Genomic DNA, 20,796 nt, shown 5'->3' with positions numbered 1-20,796 from the left:
TACCTTTTTTTTTTTCATAACCATTCTCTGTTAACGCTGAAGAAGGTTGTGCATGAAAATCCCAGAAGATCAGCCTTTTCTAAAATACTCTGACCAGCTGAAACCACCAACCATTCCATATTCAAAGTTAATAAAATCAGTTAATAATTTATCTGATGCTTGGTTTGAACTTCATTGACAATGTCTACATGCCTAAATGCATTGAATTGTTGGCATGTGATTGGCTGATCAGATACATGTGTTAATAAGCAGTTGAACAGGTGTACATAATAAAGTGCCCAGTGGGTATGTGCACTATAACAACTGATAATTACAAAATATTGATGAACAGTCCATAGAAAAAAACACGCAGGACGAATAGACTAAATCTGACAAATATATATATTTATAAGTTTTATTGCTCCAATAGCTAAAACGAACAAATGTAAGTAAAATTTATTTATTTATTTTCATGATATGTGGATTTGTATAGTTTATAGGCTTTTTGTTTAACATACTTACGTATTGGATTCCCATAAGAAACTGCTTCTGGGACATCCAGAAATTACAATGTCCAAAATGTCACCTTGACATTCTGTGTTGTATTCTCCCTCCTATAATCATACATCACAGTGAATATTGTGGTTTTAGTAGAACATTTTTAGTTTATTTGTTGACAAGTGTATAGTAAATGTGATGTAGGTGAAGGAATAAGTTTTATATATATGATTTTTAGTAAGCTGCAGTGATGAGCGTTCTCAGAATTTTGGTTTGCTAGCTTTGTCTGTTCATGATCTTCTGTAACATTACAGTCTGTGAAAAGAAAAAAAAAGCTTCTGTGCTAGACTATTACATAATACTGGAACGAAAACATCACATTCACACCCCTCTCACACCCCCTCTTCCTACTGGCTAGAAAAAGGGAGGCAGTTGCTCAACTTCTTTTTAAACACATGATTGAGTTTACGTCAGTGAAAGAATTTGCGTTAAGAATGTTATCTGACACTGTGACTTTCCATCATGCTGAAATCTTAGGTTTTATATTCCGACCTACTAAAATGCTAACAATTATAAATGTCATCTGTTTGTCAAAACATTAGACCTTTTTCATTTGTTAAATATAACTAATTCTGCCATTTAAAAAAAAAAAATTTAATAATGACTTTTCTACATGAGCTACAATTAACTTGGAAATGTTTTATTTTCCTGATCAAAGAACAAAGTTCTGTTCTTTTCCAAATTATGTTATCCTATAGAATATTTTATACCATGCAAAGATTTCATGAGTTTAATACTAATGGGTAACTGTTTGAAATTTTATGTGATGTATCATGATGTAGTAAAAATGTATAACACTTGTTTAGAGAGAAGTGAGCTAATGTGGTTGATGTCTAGAAAGTGACACAAACTAAATTTGGAGCTACAGTGCACAGCAGCTTTTCTCAACTTTCTATTTCATTTGAAATAAATGTTACATCCCAAGAAAACACCTGCCCAACTTCTTATCTGTTGCATGTCACTCTTAGCATGATTAGTTGTAGACATAATAATAAATAAAAACCCGTGGTGTACTTGGCATATTTGACACCAGAATGGAACAGCTGTCATAAAATACCACAAATATTAATGGCCTGAAAAAAAAACAAATTTGTGATTATTAGATTAGGGATCAGTGGGAGAAATATTCCCTTATATTGGGAGACATCATACAGACATCATTAGGTATTCACCTGAGGGTTAAGAATTTTTATTGGCCCCATGCTGCTTGTTCAAGTGACGTTGGTGTGGAAACTACAGCCTTCAGGCATCATCGGGCACGTCAGTCCAGCACTGTTTGAGGAACTCCTGGCAGCCTCTTGCTGTAGGGTAAAGTTAAAGCAGAAGTAAACTCAAAACAAAAAAATGATCACACTTGCCTCAATCCCGTAGATCAGTCTATTTATCTGATGGTTTCTTCCATAGGGTCCCGCGTCATCTGGTATCTGTCTTCGGCACAGCAGAGGGGGCGCCGACCTCGTCTCTTCTTCTTTTCCGCGTTCCTCTTTCTACTTCATGTAGACATAGATTGGGAAAAAAAACTTGACTATATCACGGCGCATGCGTGAGATAGGAATTTTTTTTCCTATTGATGAAAGGGCTCCTTCTGCTCATGCCCGAGATGCTTGGGTATGCGCAGAAGGAGCAGCCAAGAGCCGTCCGGGATGCGTGACAAAGGTATACCGGGAGGCTCTGCACTCCCATTAATTCTTGATCACATAGGCAGAGCTGCACCCTTCCTCACCAGCTGCTCCACACAATTATTCTCCTTTAGTACAGTTGTCTATCTCCACCCTCAGCTGTACACGATTACCCAACGCCTACAGAGGCAACACTATAACTTTATTATTTTGTTCTGCTAACTTAAGAATTTTTTTCTATCTACTTACCAGACACAATTGACATTTTCCTCCCTGACCAACACTAGGCCTTCTTTCTCCCATTACCCCAGGCATTTTTATTTTTTTTTTTTTTACTTCCCCCTGACTAACAATACCGGGCATGTTTTCTATCATTGTTCCCTTGGAAACATATATATATATTTTGTTGTAAGTATGTTGTAAAAATCCTTTTGTTTACAAAGATCAGTAGCTCAAATTGGTACACACACAAAGAAATCCCTAATCTAATACACCAAATACATTTTTTTTTTTTATCCAAAGCAGAAGAAAAAAGGCATCTCTTTTGCTAAATTTTGTAAATACACCATGTACTCCGTAAACATGGCAGTCTGTGAAATCAAGCTTTTAACTTTTGTTCTTTTTGTCTTGTAGATCGTGTACTGCTGAAGCTGAAAAGGAAAATGTCGGTAAGGGCTCTTATTTTTCTATTGTGCTAGTGTTGTTGTATAGGAAGATTGTGTGAGGAATATTGATTTGGGTTGATCATGCTCTGCTGCGTAGGGTCACAAAGCCTGTGTAGTGATCACTTTGGCTCCAGCCGACAACACAGATCAGAAGAAGATGTTCTGTCCTGTTTCAATTATACCAGGAACTTTGCATGTACTCGCACACTGAACTCCAATTACACATGTTCTGCATGACATTTTAAAATAGTAGCAACCCTGACCAGTTCCAGCTGCTTCTCTGCGAAAGAACCAACACCTAAAATGTAAACTGTCAAACTGGAAACCACTGAATAGGAGAAAGCTCCTACAGGGTTCAACACCTTACAGGGTACATAAATACATTTGCTGTTTAAAGGTAAATTCTAGTATGAGTAAAATACAAATATGGATACAGCAGTTTTTTATTTAAAAATAAATTATTTTCACATGATATTATTATCTTGTATTTTATAAAACACCAACATATTATACAGTGCTTTATATAGTCCCTTCCCTTACATCAGGGGTCCTTAACCCCTGTCTGACAGCTGGGCCACAAGAGTACTGAGATTTACTTAGTGAGGGGGTACAGCAGCAGTCCCCAACCTGTGGTCCGCGGACTACCAGAACATTTTGGTGGTCCTTGGCACTGGCCAGAGCCACGGACTATGTCTCCCATATGCATTGCGGGTTTAGAGCGGTAGGCTTAGACCTGCGATGGGAGAGTGGACAGGTTCTGGCAACAGTACATCACTCTGTGGGAAGTTTCTTCCCCTTTGAGTGACACCCGGCTTCCCGCACATGTACAGTCCGATGTCTGTATATTAAGTGGTTTGTGAAATCCAAAAGATAGGGGACCAGTGCCTTACATAGTAGAAGGCAATTTAGGAGGACATTGTTAGCCTGCTGATTTGTTTTTGGGACGTTGGAGACACACAAACACAGAGCCCGCACCATCCAGTTTCTTTAAGACCAGGGCAACATGGCGCTATTTAGGAATCTAGGCTCCCAGAGCAATGTTGCTGCAACAATGCTCCTTGTGTACCCATGACACTGTCACCAGTTCTCATGTTGTTTGTCCTCTGTTGGACCAATTTTTGATAGATACTAACCACCAAAAGAACTATATGCAATCCTGTGCCTGGTGGCATTGTAACAAGGTAATGTACTTTATTCACCCTACCTGTCAGTGGCCTTAATGTTTTTTGTTTTAATAAAATAAGTATCTTAGGTTTTACACTCTTTTCAAAACTCTTTCTCTTTAAAAAAACTCTTTTTAAAGAGAATGGAACTGAGGGATACGTTTCTTAGTTTGTACTATATTTATATAGGGTTAGGCATATTGAGTAAACCTCCAAAAAACCTGGGTTATTCTAATTGAGTATAAGCTGAAAAATAAAAGGACAGACAGTGTGACCATATAGATAGTATATGAATTATTTAATACTATCGTTACCGTACATGGTTAAGTATAAACCAAGATTATTCCCCCACCCCAAATATCTTTAAAAGAAAAGTCTGTTTAATTTTGAATCAGACCACTAGATGGTGGTGTGGCCCAATGTAAAATGTGTAGCAAACTTTTGACTGACTGAGACATGAGCATATTTCACACTTTACATGGGGACACAGTGCCATCAAATGGTGGCCAATATTATTGCACAATGGATACTTTAAGAGCAAGTGAGCCATAAAAACCAACTCAAAAGTACAAAATACCTTAACCTGCAAAAGGGAGGGAAAAAGATAAACAGATTGAGCCCATGCAACTCAATTTTTTATTTACCCTTTTAAATAAATGTTTTAAAAACAACATGCTATGGATGTATTTATTAACACAGAACTAAAGCCGCATGACTTGCCTATCTGTGTTCCATCACAGGGTGCCCCCATCTTCCTTCTTTTCTTCCCCCGAGACAATCTTTGGTCATTATGCTTTGGTGTGCCAGAATGATGCAACTATTTCATTCATCCCCGGCATACACAAGAGATGCTGGGATTTTCTGGCAACCAAAGCTGATGCTACACATGTGAAGCTCAGCTTTGTCGCCAGAAACCCAGAAAGTAAAATTAGGTTCCTCTTTTTTGTTCAAATTGGTTGATATTTGAGTATTTACATTATATGAATATTATTACAATATATATTTGTCTCATTACATTTTTGTTTTTTCAAAAAATTGTGAAAAAGTAGCTTGCTGTGATTTTTTTTTTTTTTTTTTTTCACCTCCTTAGCCCAAGCAGCAGTTGAAGCAAAGGTTCAACACTAGGGAAGGACTTCTGGGAAAGCAGTAGTCTTTCTGCAGCAGTCTGACAAGCCTTTCCTCCATTCAGACAGATTTCATAAGAAACAGTTAAGGAGCGCACGTATTATCTGGTTGCAGATTTGTAGGTCTACCTTAAGAGGGTAACATAGTTGTATGAAGCAAAGTTGAATCAATTTATATATAAATTGTCTATATATTTGAAATCTAAAAATTATTTTGGCACAAATTTTTACTATTGCGATTTTCTACTTATTTATGTTCTCTTTTTTTTTCAAATTAAGTTTTTTTTATATTTATCCTCTGCATATATATACATTTAGCTAGCATATAAAATACTTGAACAAACACATATCTATGTAATTTTCCTTAACATTAGATTTTTACCAGACTTGAGTAAGTCGTAGAAGAAATTATGTTTGGCTCTGTCTCTTCCCTCTAAGGACTCTTTTTCTGCTGAAGCAGACCTCAGATAGCAGTTTAAGCTCATCTGTCTAGTATATGGTACATTTGTGTGTTCTTGAAGCTTTTTTTTTCTGGTTGGTCGCAGCGCTTAAGTATTAACTCTCCAGACCTAACCATGATATATAGCTGTATCATAATTTCCAAGGTCTCCATTCTGCTGAATCCTTTCAAAGCCATTGTGAACTAGATTTGTTGGTGACTATTACAATTGCCTACACTATTTTAATGTCCTCTATAGCCCGACCATGAAACCTTATATTATTTCTTTGTTAGATTATAGCCTGTTCTCAACAGTATTTCACAAAAAAAGAAATACTATATACTTTTTGCAATAAAAAATGGTTGTTTGAGATTTTTAAAGCCTAACTTTAAAGCAAACCTGATTCAAACTTTCCTTCATTTTATGCCTGTTCTGCATACGTAAATATTGTTTCACTTGTGCACAATGTTATCGCACCTTGCTAAACAAAGCGGCAAACTTTCATGGGGGCTTACATCTTGCTTTCTACAAATTCCAAAAATCTCATTACCTGTATAGTAGACTTTTGAAATGTACAAACAAAAAGTTATGTGATTTGTCTTTGTGAGAGGAGCTCTGCTATAAGTTTTTGTTAGTATAAGCAATTCTGAGTTTGGGTACACTCTTAAAGCTGGTCCAAAAGTGAGGATTTTCACAAATACTGCTATTCTAAATACATATGCACATACAATTTTTTAGTAATGAGAATATATAGTGCAGGGGTCGGCAAACTCTAGCCTTTGGGCCAGATACAGCCTAGCCGGTAGTTCGTTCTGGCCTAATGCCCTCTTGCCGATCTGGCCTAATGCCAGCTGGCAACCTGCAGCTCCGGAGCCGCAGTTTGCTGGCTGGATCTGCCAGGGGGCATTAGGAAGGAGGGGGCATACGGAGGAGAGGGAGTTCACTTTAGGGGGCATTCCCTGGTGGTGGGCGGAGCTGTTGGGGCGGGACTCAGAGCTCTGTCTAGTGTGCTCCCACCCACCCCTGAAATGGCAGTTTGCCGACCCCTGATATAGTGCATGGTTTCTCAAACTTTTTTTTAACACGGGGGAGCCCCTTTGAATAACTTTCAGGTTTTTTGGGAACCCCTTCTATAATTACATTAAAGTGGTGATCAAAAGGAAGAATGCCTCTTACGTTGTTGGCCATTGGGAAGGCTGCCATCCATACATAGTTTAACTGATACCAATGATCTTTTTGACGGACCACTCATTGCTCAAGGAACCCCTAGCAACCTTTGGAGGAACCCTGGTTAAGAAACACTGATATAGTGTGAGATATGGCAAAGTGACAGTACCGGGCATAGCAATTAGGTGGACCGCTCTCTTTTCCCTACACTTCTTCCTATGCTTTCTGGCTCTTGAAAATGTCTACAGTTCTTCTTGAAGTAGTACAGGCAGCAATAATCAGGGGTTTTGGCTTGTTCAAAATATGCAGTCAGAATTGTTTAATACTGGGGAAAACCCAGTAAAAACTGCACATATGAAAGCTGTAAAAAAGCAAATGCTAGAATGATGGGGCCTTACCTTAAAGCGCACCAGGGCAAGTGGTGAATACTCCCAGTATGGTTATTTCTGCACATTTTTCCTGTTACCTGTTTATGTACGTCACCACATCGTAGTTTGTTATTATTCTCCTTATAAAAGGCATTATCTTAGCAGATCTTGTTACTGTAGGGGTAACAGGGAAAGGTTTGTGTACCTACAGACTCCTATGTGTTGTAGTGCTGGAAATCTGGCCCTGGAGATCATAACCTAAAACCATGAACTTTAGCACAGCTATACTTTTTTTCTGGAGTTGTTCTTTAAAGCATACATTCATAGTCCATTTTAGTTTTATTAAAATCTGCTTTACAGACATTTATTGGAAGAAAAAGTGTTGCTGTATTCCCAATGTTCTCTAATTAAATGTTATACTTTAGGAGCTAGTGGGAGCAAAATGCACACATTGTGCTAATGCCTGTTTACTGCAAGCCTTAGGGGAGCTCATATAAGCTGTTACTTCTTTAATTGAAGTTCATTGGATATATCCACTTGAAACTTTAATCCTCTGCTTATTTTATATCCAGTCCTTCCACAAAACAAAAGGTGTTTATAATTGTCTTTTAATAAGTGCAGACTGTAATGTTTATCCAAAACGACATGTATAACATTGCTGCTTAAAAATCCATTTATTATATGTTATGTGTTTCTGCCACTGTAGGAAAATGAGATAGTTATTGATCGACTTTGCTTCTCAGAATTGTACGCCTTTATTGGAAAGACCTGCATCTCGTCTAAACCCCTTAGGAGTTTCATAATCTATTTAAACAAAAACAAGTATTTTCTGATACTCCCTGGTAATAAATCTTTCAAGCAATGCATGGCAATTTTTGCCTCCTCTGATATGCTCCATTGCTCAAGTAATGTGGATAATAGAATAGAAAAATGAAGCCTGCATTTTTGTATGTGCCAAAGACACTGGCAGTTTATTATATCACTGGCTGTGGTGCAAGGATTGATGAAGGTATTGTTGTCAAAATTCAGGTTTGCGTACTTCTATTCCTAGGGAAGCCTTAAGTCCTGCTTTAATAAATCACCCATTTCTGACTTGTCTCGCCGTTCACTGAGGGATACTGCAGAGTACTTTTGCAAAGGCATGAAGGAATGTGTTTCTCTTAATCACATCTGGGGGAACAGGAACAGTAATAAATTAACCTATGTCACTCCTTTTGACTTCCAAAGAATATGACCACAACCAATAACCCTGTGCATGAAACCTACTAGAAGCAATATAAGGAATCTTCCATGTCCGTCTACAAAAATTGCCAAAAACCAGCACACATATGTGTGTTTGTGTGTATATATATTATTTTATATGCTGGTTATTGTCTAGCCTAAAATGGATTCTTGTGAATATTACTCAGAGTTTCTGTATATTTCTTCTATATAAAGGAGCCTTAATTGAATAAAATTGGTATAACAGAATAGTGTGTGCCTGTTGTTTCAATATGTCCAGGTGTGTTTCCTTTTGTACTGAATGTTGAGTAATATATTTCATTGTGCTGAAGGTACATTCTCTGTATGTTTTCCTGTGAATTCTGATATCTCAACAAGCCAACCTGCCTGCATAGGAAGAATGTACTTGTACTCAAGTATTGGTACTATACTCATTTGTATCAGTTTCTATATTTGTGTATTTAATGCATTGGTGTTTATTTTCAGGTTCTGTGCAGCGAGAAAAGAAATACCAAGTACAGCCTGGCTTTGGTGACCGACGTGGAGGTGTCATAAGCGCCCGAACATATTTTTATGCTGATGAAGCAAAGTGTGACACTCACATGGAGACCTTTTTAAAGTGTATCGAAGCATCAGGTGTGTTAAAGCCCAGATTTCAAAACCTTACTGAATTTTCCATGTTGTAGATTTTTATGTAGTGTATACATTAGTATTACTAGAATGTATGAAACCTTGTGTCAGCTTGCACTGTTTTCCCTAAGCCAGAGAAATATACAGTCTTAAGGTACATCTTCTTGTGAGTGCTAGAGCTGGGAAAGTTTGCCCTAGGGAAACAAGTTCAATCCAAGACAAAAATGCATCCACCAGATAACTGCTTCTGCCTAGATCTGTTTCCCAGGACAGTAGTTTTTTTCACTTAAATATATAGCATGTAGACTGAGATTTGGTGTCACTATCAGGCTCCTTACTGTTCTGCTTGCTGGAGGCTCTGACAAGCAACATGGGGCCTCGACCAACATGACTGCCTCCATACAAAGACATATAACAGTTAGAGAATATTATGGTAAATGAATAATGAAGAAAGATTAGCTATAGAGAGGTCCACAGGCAGTACTGGCACCTTTTCCTTTGTCATCTTCTTGACTTCGTGTTGAGGTAATAAGATATTTGGTGAAAAGGTTGGTGTAAAAATGTATTTTTTGGCCCAGAATATCTTCTGCCTCCTGGCAACACTTGACTTTAAGTTTTCCACTCTAAAGCCAGGCTCAAATCCTAAATTTATATATAATATTTTAAAGGCAAACACAGAATTTGAGGGGACTTTTGAATTTACACACTGGGTGGTTGTTGCTTCACAATATATGGCTTGTAGTGTTTTACATTCCCTTTACATTTAGAAAATAGGTCCTGAATACATTGAAAATATTGTGGAGTTAAAAAAGGCCCTGTTGTTGGTGTTAATGGCCGCAAGAATAACTCAATGCATTGGTGCATGTGATATCAGTTTAGGAGTCTACCATTAGTGCCGGGGCCATCAATAATATTCTCCAGCAATGGCGTTATATCATTAATTTCAGAAAGTGTAATTGTCTGCAATGCTGACCCCCAACATTGTTCAAAGTCATCATTAGCTCTGAGCAATAAACCCCGAAGGAATTGTTGGTATCAGCAATAACTCCCACTTTCTCTCCCTTTTGCATAGTGTTGTATTGATTACTAGGTGGAAACTTGCTTTGTTCCTTGCTTGGCTCTAAAGCACCAGTAGTCCCACTTCCCTGCTGCCTGTTTTCTTCCTGGAATAAACACCCCCTGCTTTGCCTTTGTGCTTCCTTTTTTAAACAGGTGATGTGAGCAACCATCCTTCTCTGTTCATTGGGAACACAGACAGTAATAAATTCTTGGGAAGGGGCTTACAGGTACAGAGCTTGGGTGGGCTTGGAGTACCATTACGGCTGTAACAATTACACTGCCATCTCCCTACAATTTGTGCCTTTTGTCTAGTGGGATCAGCATAAACTAGTTGTGTTCATTTAGTGGCACTTATCTTTTGTATAATTTAGGGGAATACTAAGGTTTTAATAATAAATTTGAGTAAATACTGTTATTGCTGGTGAAAAATGCCCACCTGATTCTACCTAATTCACATGGCACCACAACAATCATCCAAATTCAATACCAAGTCATTGCTAATTCTAAATCTGCATCAGGAATACATGCACAGCTGTTACAATACTGTTGAAAATGATGCGTCTCTGAATTTCACACAGTTTAGCAAAATTTAGGGTTTGTTATTTTATTTAACATTTTACATAGTAACTTTTGGTGCGGTATGGTCCTACAAAACAACATACTTTTTATAGAGAATGATTCCTTTAATTTATTTAAATGGGATTTTCTGCTGTTTCGGTACTTTGGCTGAATGGACAGGCTTTCTTGATCTGGAATTCCAGCTGGTATTTATTTGTTCTGTCTTGCGTTTTCCAGCTGAAATGAAAGTGCACAGTGTGGAGCTAAATAACATCTCTGCAAGGAGTTTGGATGCATTGTGTTACTATTTATTCTTTGAGCAATTAATGCATGCTTTTTTCCCCTTGTATTCTGCTGAAGACATGAAGGTAAGATTATGTAGGAATAGAAGATGAAAGCTTGTGGACATTTTACTTTAATTCCTTTGAGGAAAAGTCATAACATTGTGACCTTTTGTAGATGGCTTAAATAGTTCCAAATCTTTAGAATATAAAGCTCTTTTCATGAAAAAATATTAAGTGTGCCGACTGTTGTGAAGATGCTTTTTTGTAACATTTAATTAAATGCAATGCGTTGGCCGCAATTACTGAACTTTTTAGGAAACCAGCTGTTGCATTCTTGTTCCAGGTCAGCAGCCAGGCAACTAGCAAAGTCTGTGAAGTCATGAGTCTTGACAACAGTTTTGAGATATATAAATAAAGAATGTTAAGGTTTGTTAATGTTAAGAATGAATTAATGCTTACTAATTTACTATAGAAAATGCTGCTCCAGGCTTCTGAGCCTAGGCATTCAGCAGTGCTGAAATCAGGTTTATATTCAAGTCAAGTATTTTCGGTTTTCTTTGTTTGTTTTTTAGGGAAAGTTAGGTACCTTTTGGATCCATGGGTAGTGTGTGTGTGTGTGTGTGTGTGTGTGTGTGTGTGGATCTGCTTCTTGGGCTGTTTGTACTAATAGTCGAGGAGACTCTAAATAAGCACTTAGGTTAGCACTTCTTTTTCTGTTTATATATTCCAGCAGGGCAGCTAATGTAGCTTTAAGTAAACTACTGAATATAGATTGGCTTCAGTGCTCATAGTAAGTTTTTTTTGTGGGGGGGGTCAAATCAATGTGGAGTGCTTACTTCATAGATTCTAATGGATGCACAAGGCCCATAGGTAAATGAACAAACGTATATACAGGGAAGGCTTAATTACTTTTAAAATTAGTGAACTATATTTATAATGAATCAACTATAAATGTGTTTGGGCAGGAGAGCAAGAATTTTAATTGAATGTTTGTTACCTTTTTTAGGGCAGACTTCTTCCCAAGTGGTAGCATTTAAATGTTTAAGTCTTGCTGAGGTTGATAAATTAAGAATAAGAGCTGGAATACTTCTTCCTTGATATATGGTGATATTACATCTCTAAATGCTTGTACAATCAGTTGTGTATATATTGCACTGAAGGGATCCCAAAGTAGCATTTCCTCCAGAAAAATGATAATGTTTCATGGTTACCCCTTCTATTACTCCCTTCCCAGCTAGACTTTAAAATCGGCTTTAAGTACAAGCCCCACTGTAGGTCAATACAAAGAACTAAGAAGGTATTGTTGTAATGTTTATATTGCAGGTGGAAGTTCTGAGGATGGTTTTTCTGCAATCAAGCTCACTGCATTAGGGAGACCCCAGTTTTTGGTATGCCTATGTTGGTTATTTTCTATATGTATTTAGTACATAACAGGCTCACTTGAAAAAATCCTTTTTACTAACCATATGAAAGTTATTAATTGAATTAACTTTATCAAATCTTTTTAATGCCACTTTTGTTATGTAATATATAATTATTGAATTCTAAATGTATTTAATCCTAATGCCTGCTTGTAATAGAGTTATTACTTTCATCCTGATATAATAGCATTGGCTAATATTTATGTTCTATTTACTCATTTCTTATCTGTAAGTAGCTAAATCTTTGTGCCAAACATGTTTGAAAAGGTCGAACACGTATTCACTCACCTTCTGCTCTTTTTTTTTATTCTAACTCAACATGTAGCTATATGCTTGGAAAAAGAAACCCTAATAAGTTGTCTGTGTGATTATAGCACAAAATGGCAATACCACTATTTATTTTAAACAACCCATGGAAGTATGGATAGTAGGTGTGGAAGGGATGAATGTGAAATGGAAATCTGAGATCAAAGCTTACAAGATCAATCTTGGATAAAGCAGAACATCTCCTAAGAAAGGGCACATGTAGACAATAAAAGTAATCTTTTACTGACACTTTTTTTTAATGTAAAAGTACTCTGACATTTTATTTTAAAGGGTTATTTATTATTCTGATTTCAATTGTTGAAATAGTGAGTTATCCATTCCTTGAGATGCTCTGCCTGGCTTGAATGGAGCAGAAACAATCACTGCAGAAGATATTCATCACATGATGGAAGCTGCCAAATACTTTTCATCCTCAATGATCTTTGATGCATGCAGAAGATGTTAAAATTCAGTTGGTAAAATCATCAGGTATATTTCCCCTCAACTCAATGTGTCTTGCAGAAATTGCAGGAGCTTACAAAAAAGAAGGAAATTCACATCACATGAAGGAAAGGATACAATAAAAAAAAAAAAGTGTGCAATAAAAATGGTGACCACAAAGTTTTGGCATACTGATACATATTTTAACACAATTTGAAATACATTGCCCATATAACTGCTGGAAGCAGCACAGGCAATGAAGATTTGGTATTAGATGTAGATTAGTTTACAGTTTAAATTACAGTTGTGTGTAGTATTATTATTATTATCAGTGTTCTCCCCAGAAATTTTTTTCAGCCGGGTGGTAGGAAGCTGTAGCCAGGTGGTAAAAAAGAGGGTGTGGCAAAACACGGCAAATTTAGTGCTCCCAGTTGTTTATGCCATGGGTATCCAGTAACTTCTTATTGTTTCAAGTTTCATAGGTATAGATTTGTGACAGGTAGGTATATATTTAGTGGGATTTCATGCTAGGTGTGTATTTTACAGAAAAGGCAGGCCATATCATTTGTGTCAACTGTAGATTCAGTCTTTACAGGCCTTTCTGTGTCTTTGGCTTCCAATGTAATTATAGATAAGAGATCAGTTTAGACTGCAGATACACATAGGAACAAGGAGGCCTTGGTGAAGGAACTGTATATAAATGTTTAATAAGGTGAAAATTGGGCCGAGACGTTTAATAGAGTTTCTTGGACTATTATTAATGCAGATCAGTTTGGTATCACTGTGCTTGCAGTCCTAGTAAAGTAAAATAGGTGGCTATAAAGGTATAAGGAAAGATATACCTTGAATTAAAGCTTCTTCGCACACAGTGAAAACACTAACATTGTTTTACCTTTCTGGTAAATAGACTGCTACTTCTTATTTCCTTTTTCTATGTGTAGATATGTGTTGAAGATAGGAAGAGATCTATTCTGTCCAGTTCTATTCACAGTGCTGAGCCAGTAAGATTATCATGGGTTATTGCTTCCTAAAATACAGCTTTAGTCTTGTGATAACTGAGTTTTAACAGCATTTAACAGTTGAATGCTGATTTTATTCTAAAACTTAAATCTCACACTTACGTGATAGCTGGGAAAATATTTTATTAAAATATAGGATGCAGTTGAAGCCTACAGATTCAGGACAAAGGTGCCTGTAGTGCCAAATGTTCTCCAGTAGACATCCGATGGCCAACAAAGACCATTTTTATGGGGGAAATGGCATGACACGATCAGACAGAATTTAGATCTGTTCTGAGTAAGTTACTGATGAGCCCTTATTTAGCTTTAAGTTATGCAGTTTAGTTGACTAAGCCCAAAATCTACTTTCAGAGTTACTTACGTCTAATATATACAGTGTAAAATAAAGGCAGTTTGTATATTTAAATCTGAATTGTATTGCTTTTCAGGAAAGTTTGGCTAAACTAGGAATTGCTACAAAAGATGAAAGTCACAGCTGGTTCACTGGTGAAAATCTTGGACTATCGGGGTATGTTTCACTGGAATTGATAATTGATTTGTGGGTTTCTGCTGTATGGACCTTGGTCTACCAGAACATAAAGCCAACTTAGAATAGCATGGTGAGCCCACTGCTTCAATTTAATATTAAAACATATTGTGGGTTTTCAGGGCTGTTTTTAATCTCCGCTAGATAATAGTCATGTTTAAAACTGCACAAAGCTGAATTGTAGAAAGTTTTCATGATGTCAGCATGCGCCATCAACCAAAATGCTACTTTTTATAGTGAATCCTCATTTTATTTGTCTGTAGAATGACTCTTTCTTTCCAAAAACAAGTATCCCTTAGTACAGGGGTGTCAAACTCCCCCAAAAGAATCCTAAATATGAATTGTAGCTGGCCCGCCGCTGCATTGAAACAGCGCTGCTACTACAATTCCTGGCATCACTCGCGTCTATAGACCAGCCGCCCCTCTGCCTTTGCGTGGCCCCACATTGGACTTTTTTATAGACTCAAGTAATGCCAGGAATTGTAGTAGCGGCATTACTCACGTCTTTAGACCAGCGGCCTTGTTTTATGGAGGCAGGGAATTGTAGTAGTTGTGCTATTTCAGTTTCAAGTTTGGCCTGTGACTGTCTTTTTTTTAATTTTGACCCACTATGTATTTGAGTTTGACACCCCTGTCTTAGTACACCCCTGTCCCTGTCCCCCTTGACACCCCTGTCCCTGTCTTTTAGCTGAAAAATGTGTACATTTTTCAGCTATAGCCAATTTCCCTATAACACAAAAGGATTGCTTTGCGTATAAACTAATTGAAAAAGTTTTACCTTAAAACCTTTTAAACTATTTTAATGTGTGTCTGGCACCCTCTGCCTTTACTGGCATTGTGTTAAAGACTTAGGGATATCCACAGTCTCTTGGGTTCTTTACAACACGTGTCCCAGTAGGTTGCAGACCATTCCTTTTGCACATGCCTGAGATTGGGCACTGCACCATCAGAGGCCTTCAACAATATGAATGAACCATTACATGTTTTCATGCATGAGTGAGGTTGGTGCATAGTTCTTTACATTGAAAGAACCTGTTGGAAGGAACTTCACTGGATCTCATGCATGTACCAAGTGCATCGGACATTATCTCCAACATCATCAGGGAGCCAAAAGAAATAGGATAGTGGCATGGAACATAGGAGGAAGACTGCTCCCTGTAAGTGCCATGTGCACGTTAACAGAAAAAAAGTAGCAAATAGGAGTCTTTTACAGACCCCATTGCCCATTCTCTGTATTTGTTGCTGATGTACTGCAGATCCACCTGGATGCCTACTGATTGCATATAGTATATTGCCAGGTTTAGATGGCCTCTGAGGCTCACAGAAGATACATTTTAGCCGAAAGTAAGGTACTATTTGAGTGGCTTTTGTAAAAAAAAAAAAAAAAAAGTTTAAATTACCAATTTACCATTTACATCTTAAATATAAAAGCTTAATATACAAAAGCCTGGTGTCCTAATTTCCATTCATTATTCATAAACCTTTTCACTGCATTTCATCTATGTGTTAAAAGCCCTAAAGTTTAAAGATATTACTGCTGTTATGTAGGTCAGACTTCCATCTAATATTTAAACTTGTTTTACGTTTTGCTTTTTACCAACATTGTATTCACACCATTTGTGTAATTTCATTCATTGTTGTTTTCCAGTCATTTTTAGATGTTCATTATTAGAACAATAGTTTGTTGTTGAATGCATTTTGTAACTCTTTTGGTTGTTTTATTGATTTGGGTGTTGTGATAGCAAAATCTATATATATAAATATGAACTCTAGAGAACTATATCTGATAACTATTCCTAATATACTCGTATGAATGTCTACTGTAGTATGCCTACAGCATTCATTAATAAGAAATTCTGCTGTATGTGGAAGTATTTTATATACACTATCTTTCTTGTTATATTCCAGCTAGAGTAGAAATGACCAAGACATTTAATTGTTGAAAGAACTGTGCTAAGAGAAATGTGTAGGCTGTCATTGCTGACTGAAAATGCTAATTATCTGGCTATTGTTGGGTTATAATGGCGTTAAATCTTTGTATATATTTATAAATCATTATGTATGTGTTATGTATTGTAGTTATGGTGTGAAAACAAAACCTCAAAGGGCACTCCAAGAGGTGATGTAGTCTTTTAAATTTTATTTGTGCAATACCTTTTCAGAATTATAGTTGTGGATTTACATATCTATAAGTAGTTACTTATTGATATGTAGATCTATAGATATGTAGTTATAGATTCACACCACTAACTATGAAGGCTGCCTTGCTGAGGGCTGGCCCAATGTTATGACAAGATACAATCCACAGTTTTTAATGGACCCAGCTTACATGAAGGTTCTCCATTGATATTTACTGGGTGAAAATGGAACATGCTGCATTCGAATACAACACAAAGGTCTCTTTTTATAAAACAAGGAATGGGACAGAATTTCTGATCATATCTAAGGAATATTTATATAATAAATATATAGTTTTAGGTTTGTATATATGTATATTCAGGTCCTCCACTTCCCAGGGATTACTCAAAAAATATTGAAAAACTTTTTTTTTTTTTTTTTTTTTTTTTACTTTTATCCTAAAATACCTATAGGCTCTTCTCTGAAATATGAGCAATAGCCAGTTTTAAGCCATGTACCAACCTCCCCTGGGAAACCTGGAGCTCAGGGAACAACTCATCTCTGGGCCCCACACAATCAAGGGTATTGGGGACATCTATCAACATTTCCCCTATTGAATTACCTACCTATTTTGTTTGTTTAGGATGAGTTTTTTTGTGTTTTCATTTATATATGCATTTTGACTTGTATATGAACATATACATGGATATTTCTACTCTCTGCTCTAAGGATTATATTTATTTGTCTTAGTACTAACAGAGGTAAAGGTACTGCTAGTGGCTCCCCTAATAATCCCCTGAGGAAGCCTTTACCGGCGAAATGAGCTGGGAATCGGGATCCAGCCTTACTGCTTAATTACATGCTGACCCTATTTATTTTGGCAGTTGATCTCTGTCTAGAAGCAAACCCTTATAACCCCCCTTTTTATTGTCAGGGGGCAAGGACAAGATTAATATTTTTTTATGATTTCCCTTGTTTATTACATTCAAAACGGATATTGTTCATTTATATATGAATTGTACATAAATCTACATGACCATAAATCCCCTGCTTTCTTTTTTTTGTCTTATCTCAAATTGTACAAAATCACTGACTCGGACTTCGATTATGAAAAAGTGGCTGACATGGATAGACCATTTTAACAAAAGAAAAATGTAAACCTGAGCAGATCAGACAAGCTTGTTGTGCTGGTGTATGTGAGGTCAAGAACCTAATAAACAATACCTGGAAAAAATAATTACATTTCTATTCATTTAGCAAAATACAATGGATAAGTGAAAGTGTTATATAAGAGTATATCTTGGATTAAATTCTATTGTAAAGGACTTCAAAATGTTTCTGCAAGTCTGGAACAAAATTTATATTAAAGTGATTTTTGAAAATAGTTCATTAAATTTGTTGAACCGTGATCAGTAATACTGTTAGGGGTCATTGGTAAGTAATTATAAGGAACCTATCTCAAAAATAGCTAAATTAGTCAGTTTGTGGCGAATAGATTTCCTTCTCAGGACATTACTTACAATTGCTCAGCACCTGCGCTGAATTGTGTACTGTTCTGTGCCTTTCTTGATTTGTTGTCATGTTATAATATAAGACATTAGGTGCTTGAGAAAACTTTCAAATAGAATATTGTTGTTCGAATAAAGTGGATTTTTCTAGTGGTTCTCTACAGGCACAACAGTCATTCTTCTTGAAAGCAAAGTGATTGCAAAAGATGATATAAATAGTTGTGTCTAGAAAGACTTCATCAAGAACTCGGAGACTTACATTTTGCTTGTCTCAGGCAGTGTAGTTAGACTGGTAAAATAAAGATGGATGTTGAAAACGGGGATGTTGAAAACTAAATTAAATTCCTTCTGAAGCTTGTTACCAGCACTGTGCCAATTTATAAGTGTTTTTAGCCTTGGTAATTTTGGTGTAATTTTTTAGAAGAAGGGAACTAAATCAACAACACCATACAAAGTCCCAATAACAAATGCTATTAAACAGAACAAATATATATTCCACCTGAAAAACTCAGCCTTATACCCTCATACAAGACATTAACCCTAAACCTAACTCTCACATGGGCATCAGCATGCCTCTTAATCCCAGTTGAACTCGTAACTTAAAACTAAAGTTCAGGGCAAAATTTAAAACCCATCAATAATATGTATTTAATGATCACAGATGCAGTTTACCTAGTAAACTTATTTGTAGTAATTTGCAATAGAAGTTTTTTAAATGTCATGAAAAAGAGTGGAGGAATTGTTGTTGGAGCCACCTTTCCCCAACCATTGGATTTCATAGTGGTTTGTTGTTGGCTTCATGAGTTCTTCAGCACCTGAACATTCAGCTGGCTGCCAGACATTAGCCTCACATTTTAGCCCCAGGGTCAGTATTAAACTGGGCAATTGATACATTGTTACTTGCCAGACAATGACTGAGCACACTCTAATACACTGGGCTACTACTGAATATATAGAATCAAAATGTAGTAGACCTATAGTGCTTTGGTAAAATTGCTTTAAAATGTTGACATTGCTAATGAGAATACTGAACCGGTGTATGCAGGCATTGATGCAAGATACACTCATGCTTAAACTTTTGACACAAATCTGAACTTGATCAGAAACATTTCTTCAATGTGTATCAAACATTTTAGTTTTAAGGTTTGAAATGTTTAAATTTTGGTACTTTTAAAAAAGGTCTCAGATTGGTGATTGCTCAAAAAAGGGAGGAAGATAAAAGTTTTTTTATAGCCAACAAGAACAAAGTAGTTCACTAAAAATCTAAAGGCATGCTCCCTAAACATCATCCACAAAGAGGCTCATTTTTAAATAAACAAAATGCTTGGGAGCGATCGGGCCAGAGACTGCCCAGGGGCCAATTGGGTCCTAACCTCATAGTATGCTGCCAAAAGCAGCATACCATGAAAAAAAGGAGTAGTTCACTCAATCGTGCTACATAGCCTGCATGTGAAGCACTACAGGGCAAATATTCAGGCACAACAAAAAATACAAAATTAACATGAAGCCACCAGATAATGTAGCAAAGATTTGTTAGATCCACATACTGAGATGGGGGTAAGCCCCAAAACCACCATCATCAAGGCCTATCACATTTCTGGGTGCCTATGCTAATGGTGTACTTATTGCATTATGTCCGCAGGGTGGTTAGTAATTAATTAGCAGAATAAAGGGGAGCTTTTCCTTTAATAGTTGATATGTGTTGCCTTTTTGTATAAAGAGCATTATCATATTAAATAAGCCTTATCAATCTTTAAGGCTGCCAGTATCTTGGTATGGCTTATTTGATGCTGAAGTTTGCTGCAACAGCTTTTGATAATATAGAACAGATTTATTTTGCACCCCTACAGTCAAGCAGAAAGAAGAATCTTCTCCTTCCATACTACCAAAATAAAAAAGGAGGCACTTGCAAAATATGTCAGCATTTTTCTTTCAGTTGTAGCGTTGGTCAGACAGTCTCTTAGGGCTCAGGACCCTGTGAGTGGTCTGGGTAGTTGGCATGAGGGACCGGAATGTTCACTTCTCCTTGGCCTGGAAAGGAGGTTAAATGGCTGATCGTGTTTTTAGTTGTATATCAGGATGGGAGTGAAAAAGTTTAATGGAGGAAAAGGTCCTCTGAAAGGGATCATCCTGTTTGTACTAGGTGTGACACATAGTAATATACTAAAAAGATATAACAAACTTGTATTAAGAATACTATAGAGCTAGAGAGAAAGTAATGATGCAGGATATTCTGAGGTGGAATAAAGATGAAATTGAGGAGGCTTTTAGTTCAAATAAAAAATCAGTTACTCCCAGGTCCTTCTCATCCAGTGTCAGCTGGGGGGGTTCAGTTTCCTCTTCCCTCGGGGTAGTTTTTTGTTTAGGAATCAATTGAGTCAAAACAGGTCAGATTATTCCTCAGACAGGGAAAATTGAATACAGGGAATAAATTGCTTATTTATTTCACAGGATATTGATCTTTTTTAATGAAGTAGTTAGTTCAGCCATGAACAAAGAAGTGCTTTAACCTAATCAGGAATATATGATGTTCAAAGAATACACAAAAAAACCTGAAGTATTTCTAGAGGATTAAACCATTTTTAAGATTTTTTTTTCTATCAATGGTAACAACCTGAAAGG

At 36.7% G+C, this 20,796-nt stretch overlaps 1 protein-coding gene across 1 annotated transcript in view; it reads left to right on the top strand.

The window, feature by feature from the left end:
• Nucleotides 1-20,796, top strand: part of PRODH (proline dehydrogenase 1) — a 69,855-nt gene that overhangs the window by 19,207 nt on the left and 29,852 nt on the right. Inside the window, exons 3-8 of the mRNA XM_072413922.1 lie at nt 2,790-2,824; nt 8,791-8,940; nt 12,159-12,251; nt 12,631-12,683; nt 13,945-14,004; nt 14,451-14,530. Coding sequence (XP_072270023.1) covers nt 2,790-2,824; nt 8,791-8,940; nt 12,159-12,251; nt 12,631-12,683; nt 13,945-14,004; nt 14,451-14,530 — 471 coding nt within the window. The remainder of the gene's footprint in view (nt 1-2,789; nt 2,825-8,790; nt 8,941-12,158; nt 12,252-12,630; nt 12,684-13,944; nt 14,005-14,450; nt 14,531-20,796) is intronic.

This window comes from Pyxicephalus adspersus, chromosome 6, assembly GCF_032062135.1.
Source record: "Pyxicephalus adspersus chromosome 6, UCB_Pads_2.0, whole genome shotgun sequence".
Taxonomy (NCBI): Eukaryota; Metazoa; Chordata; class Amphibia; order Anura; family Pyxicephalidae; genus Pyxicephalus; species Pyxicephalus adspersus.
Note: the sequence above shows the minus strand (reverse complement) of the source record. Positions and strands in the feature narration are given on the sequence as shown.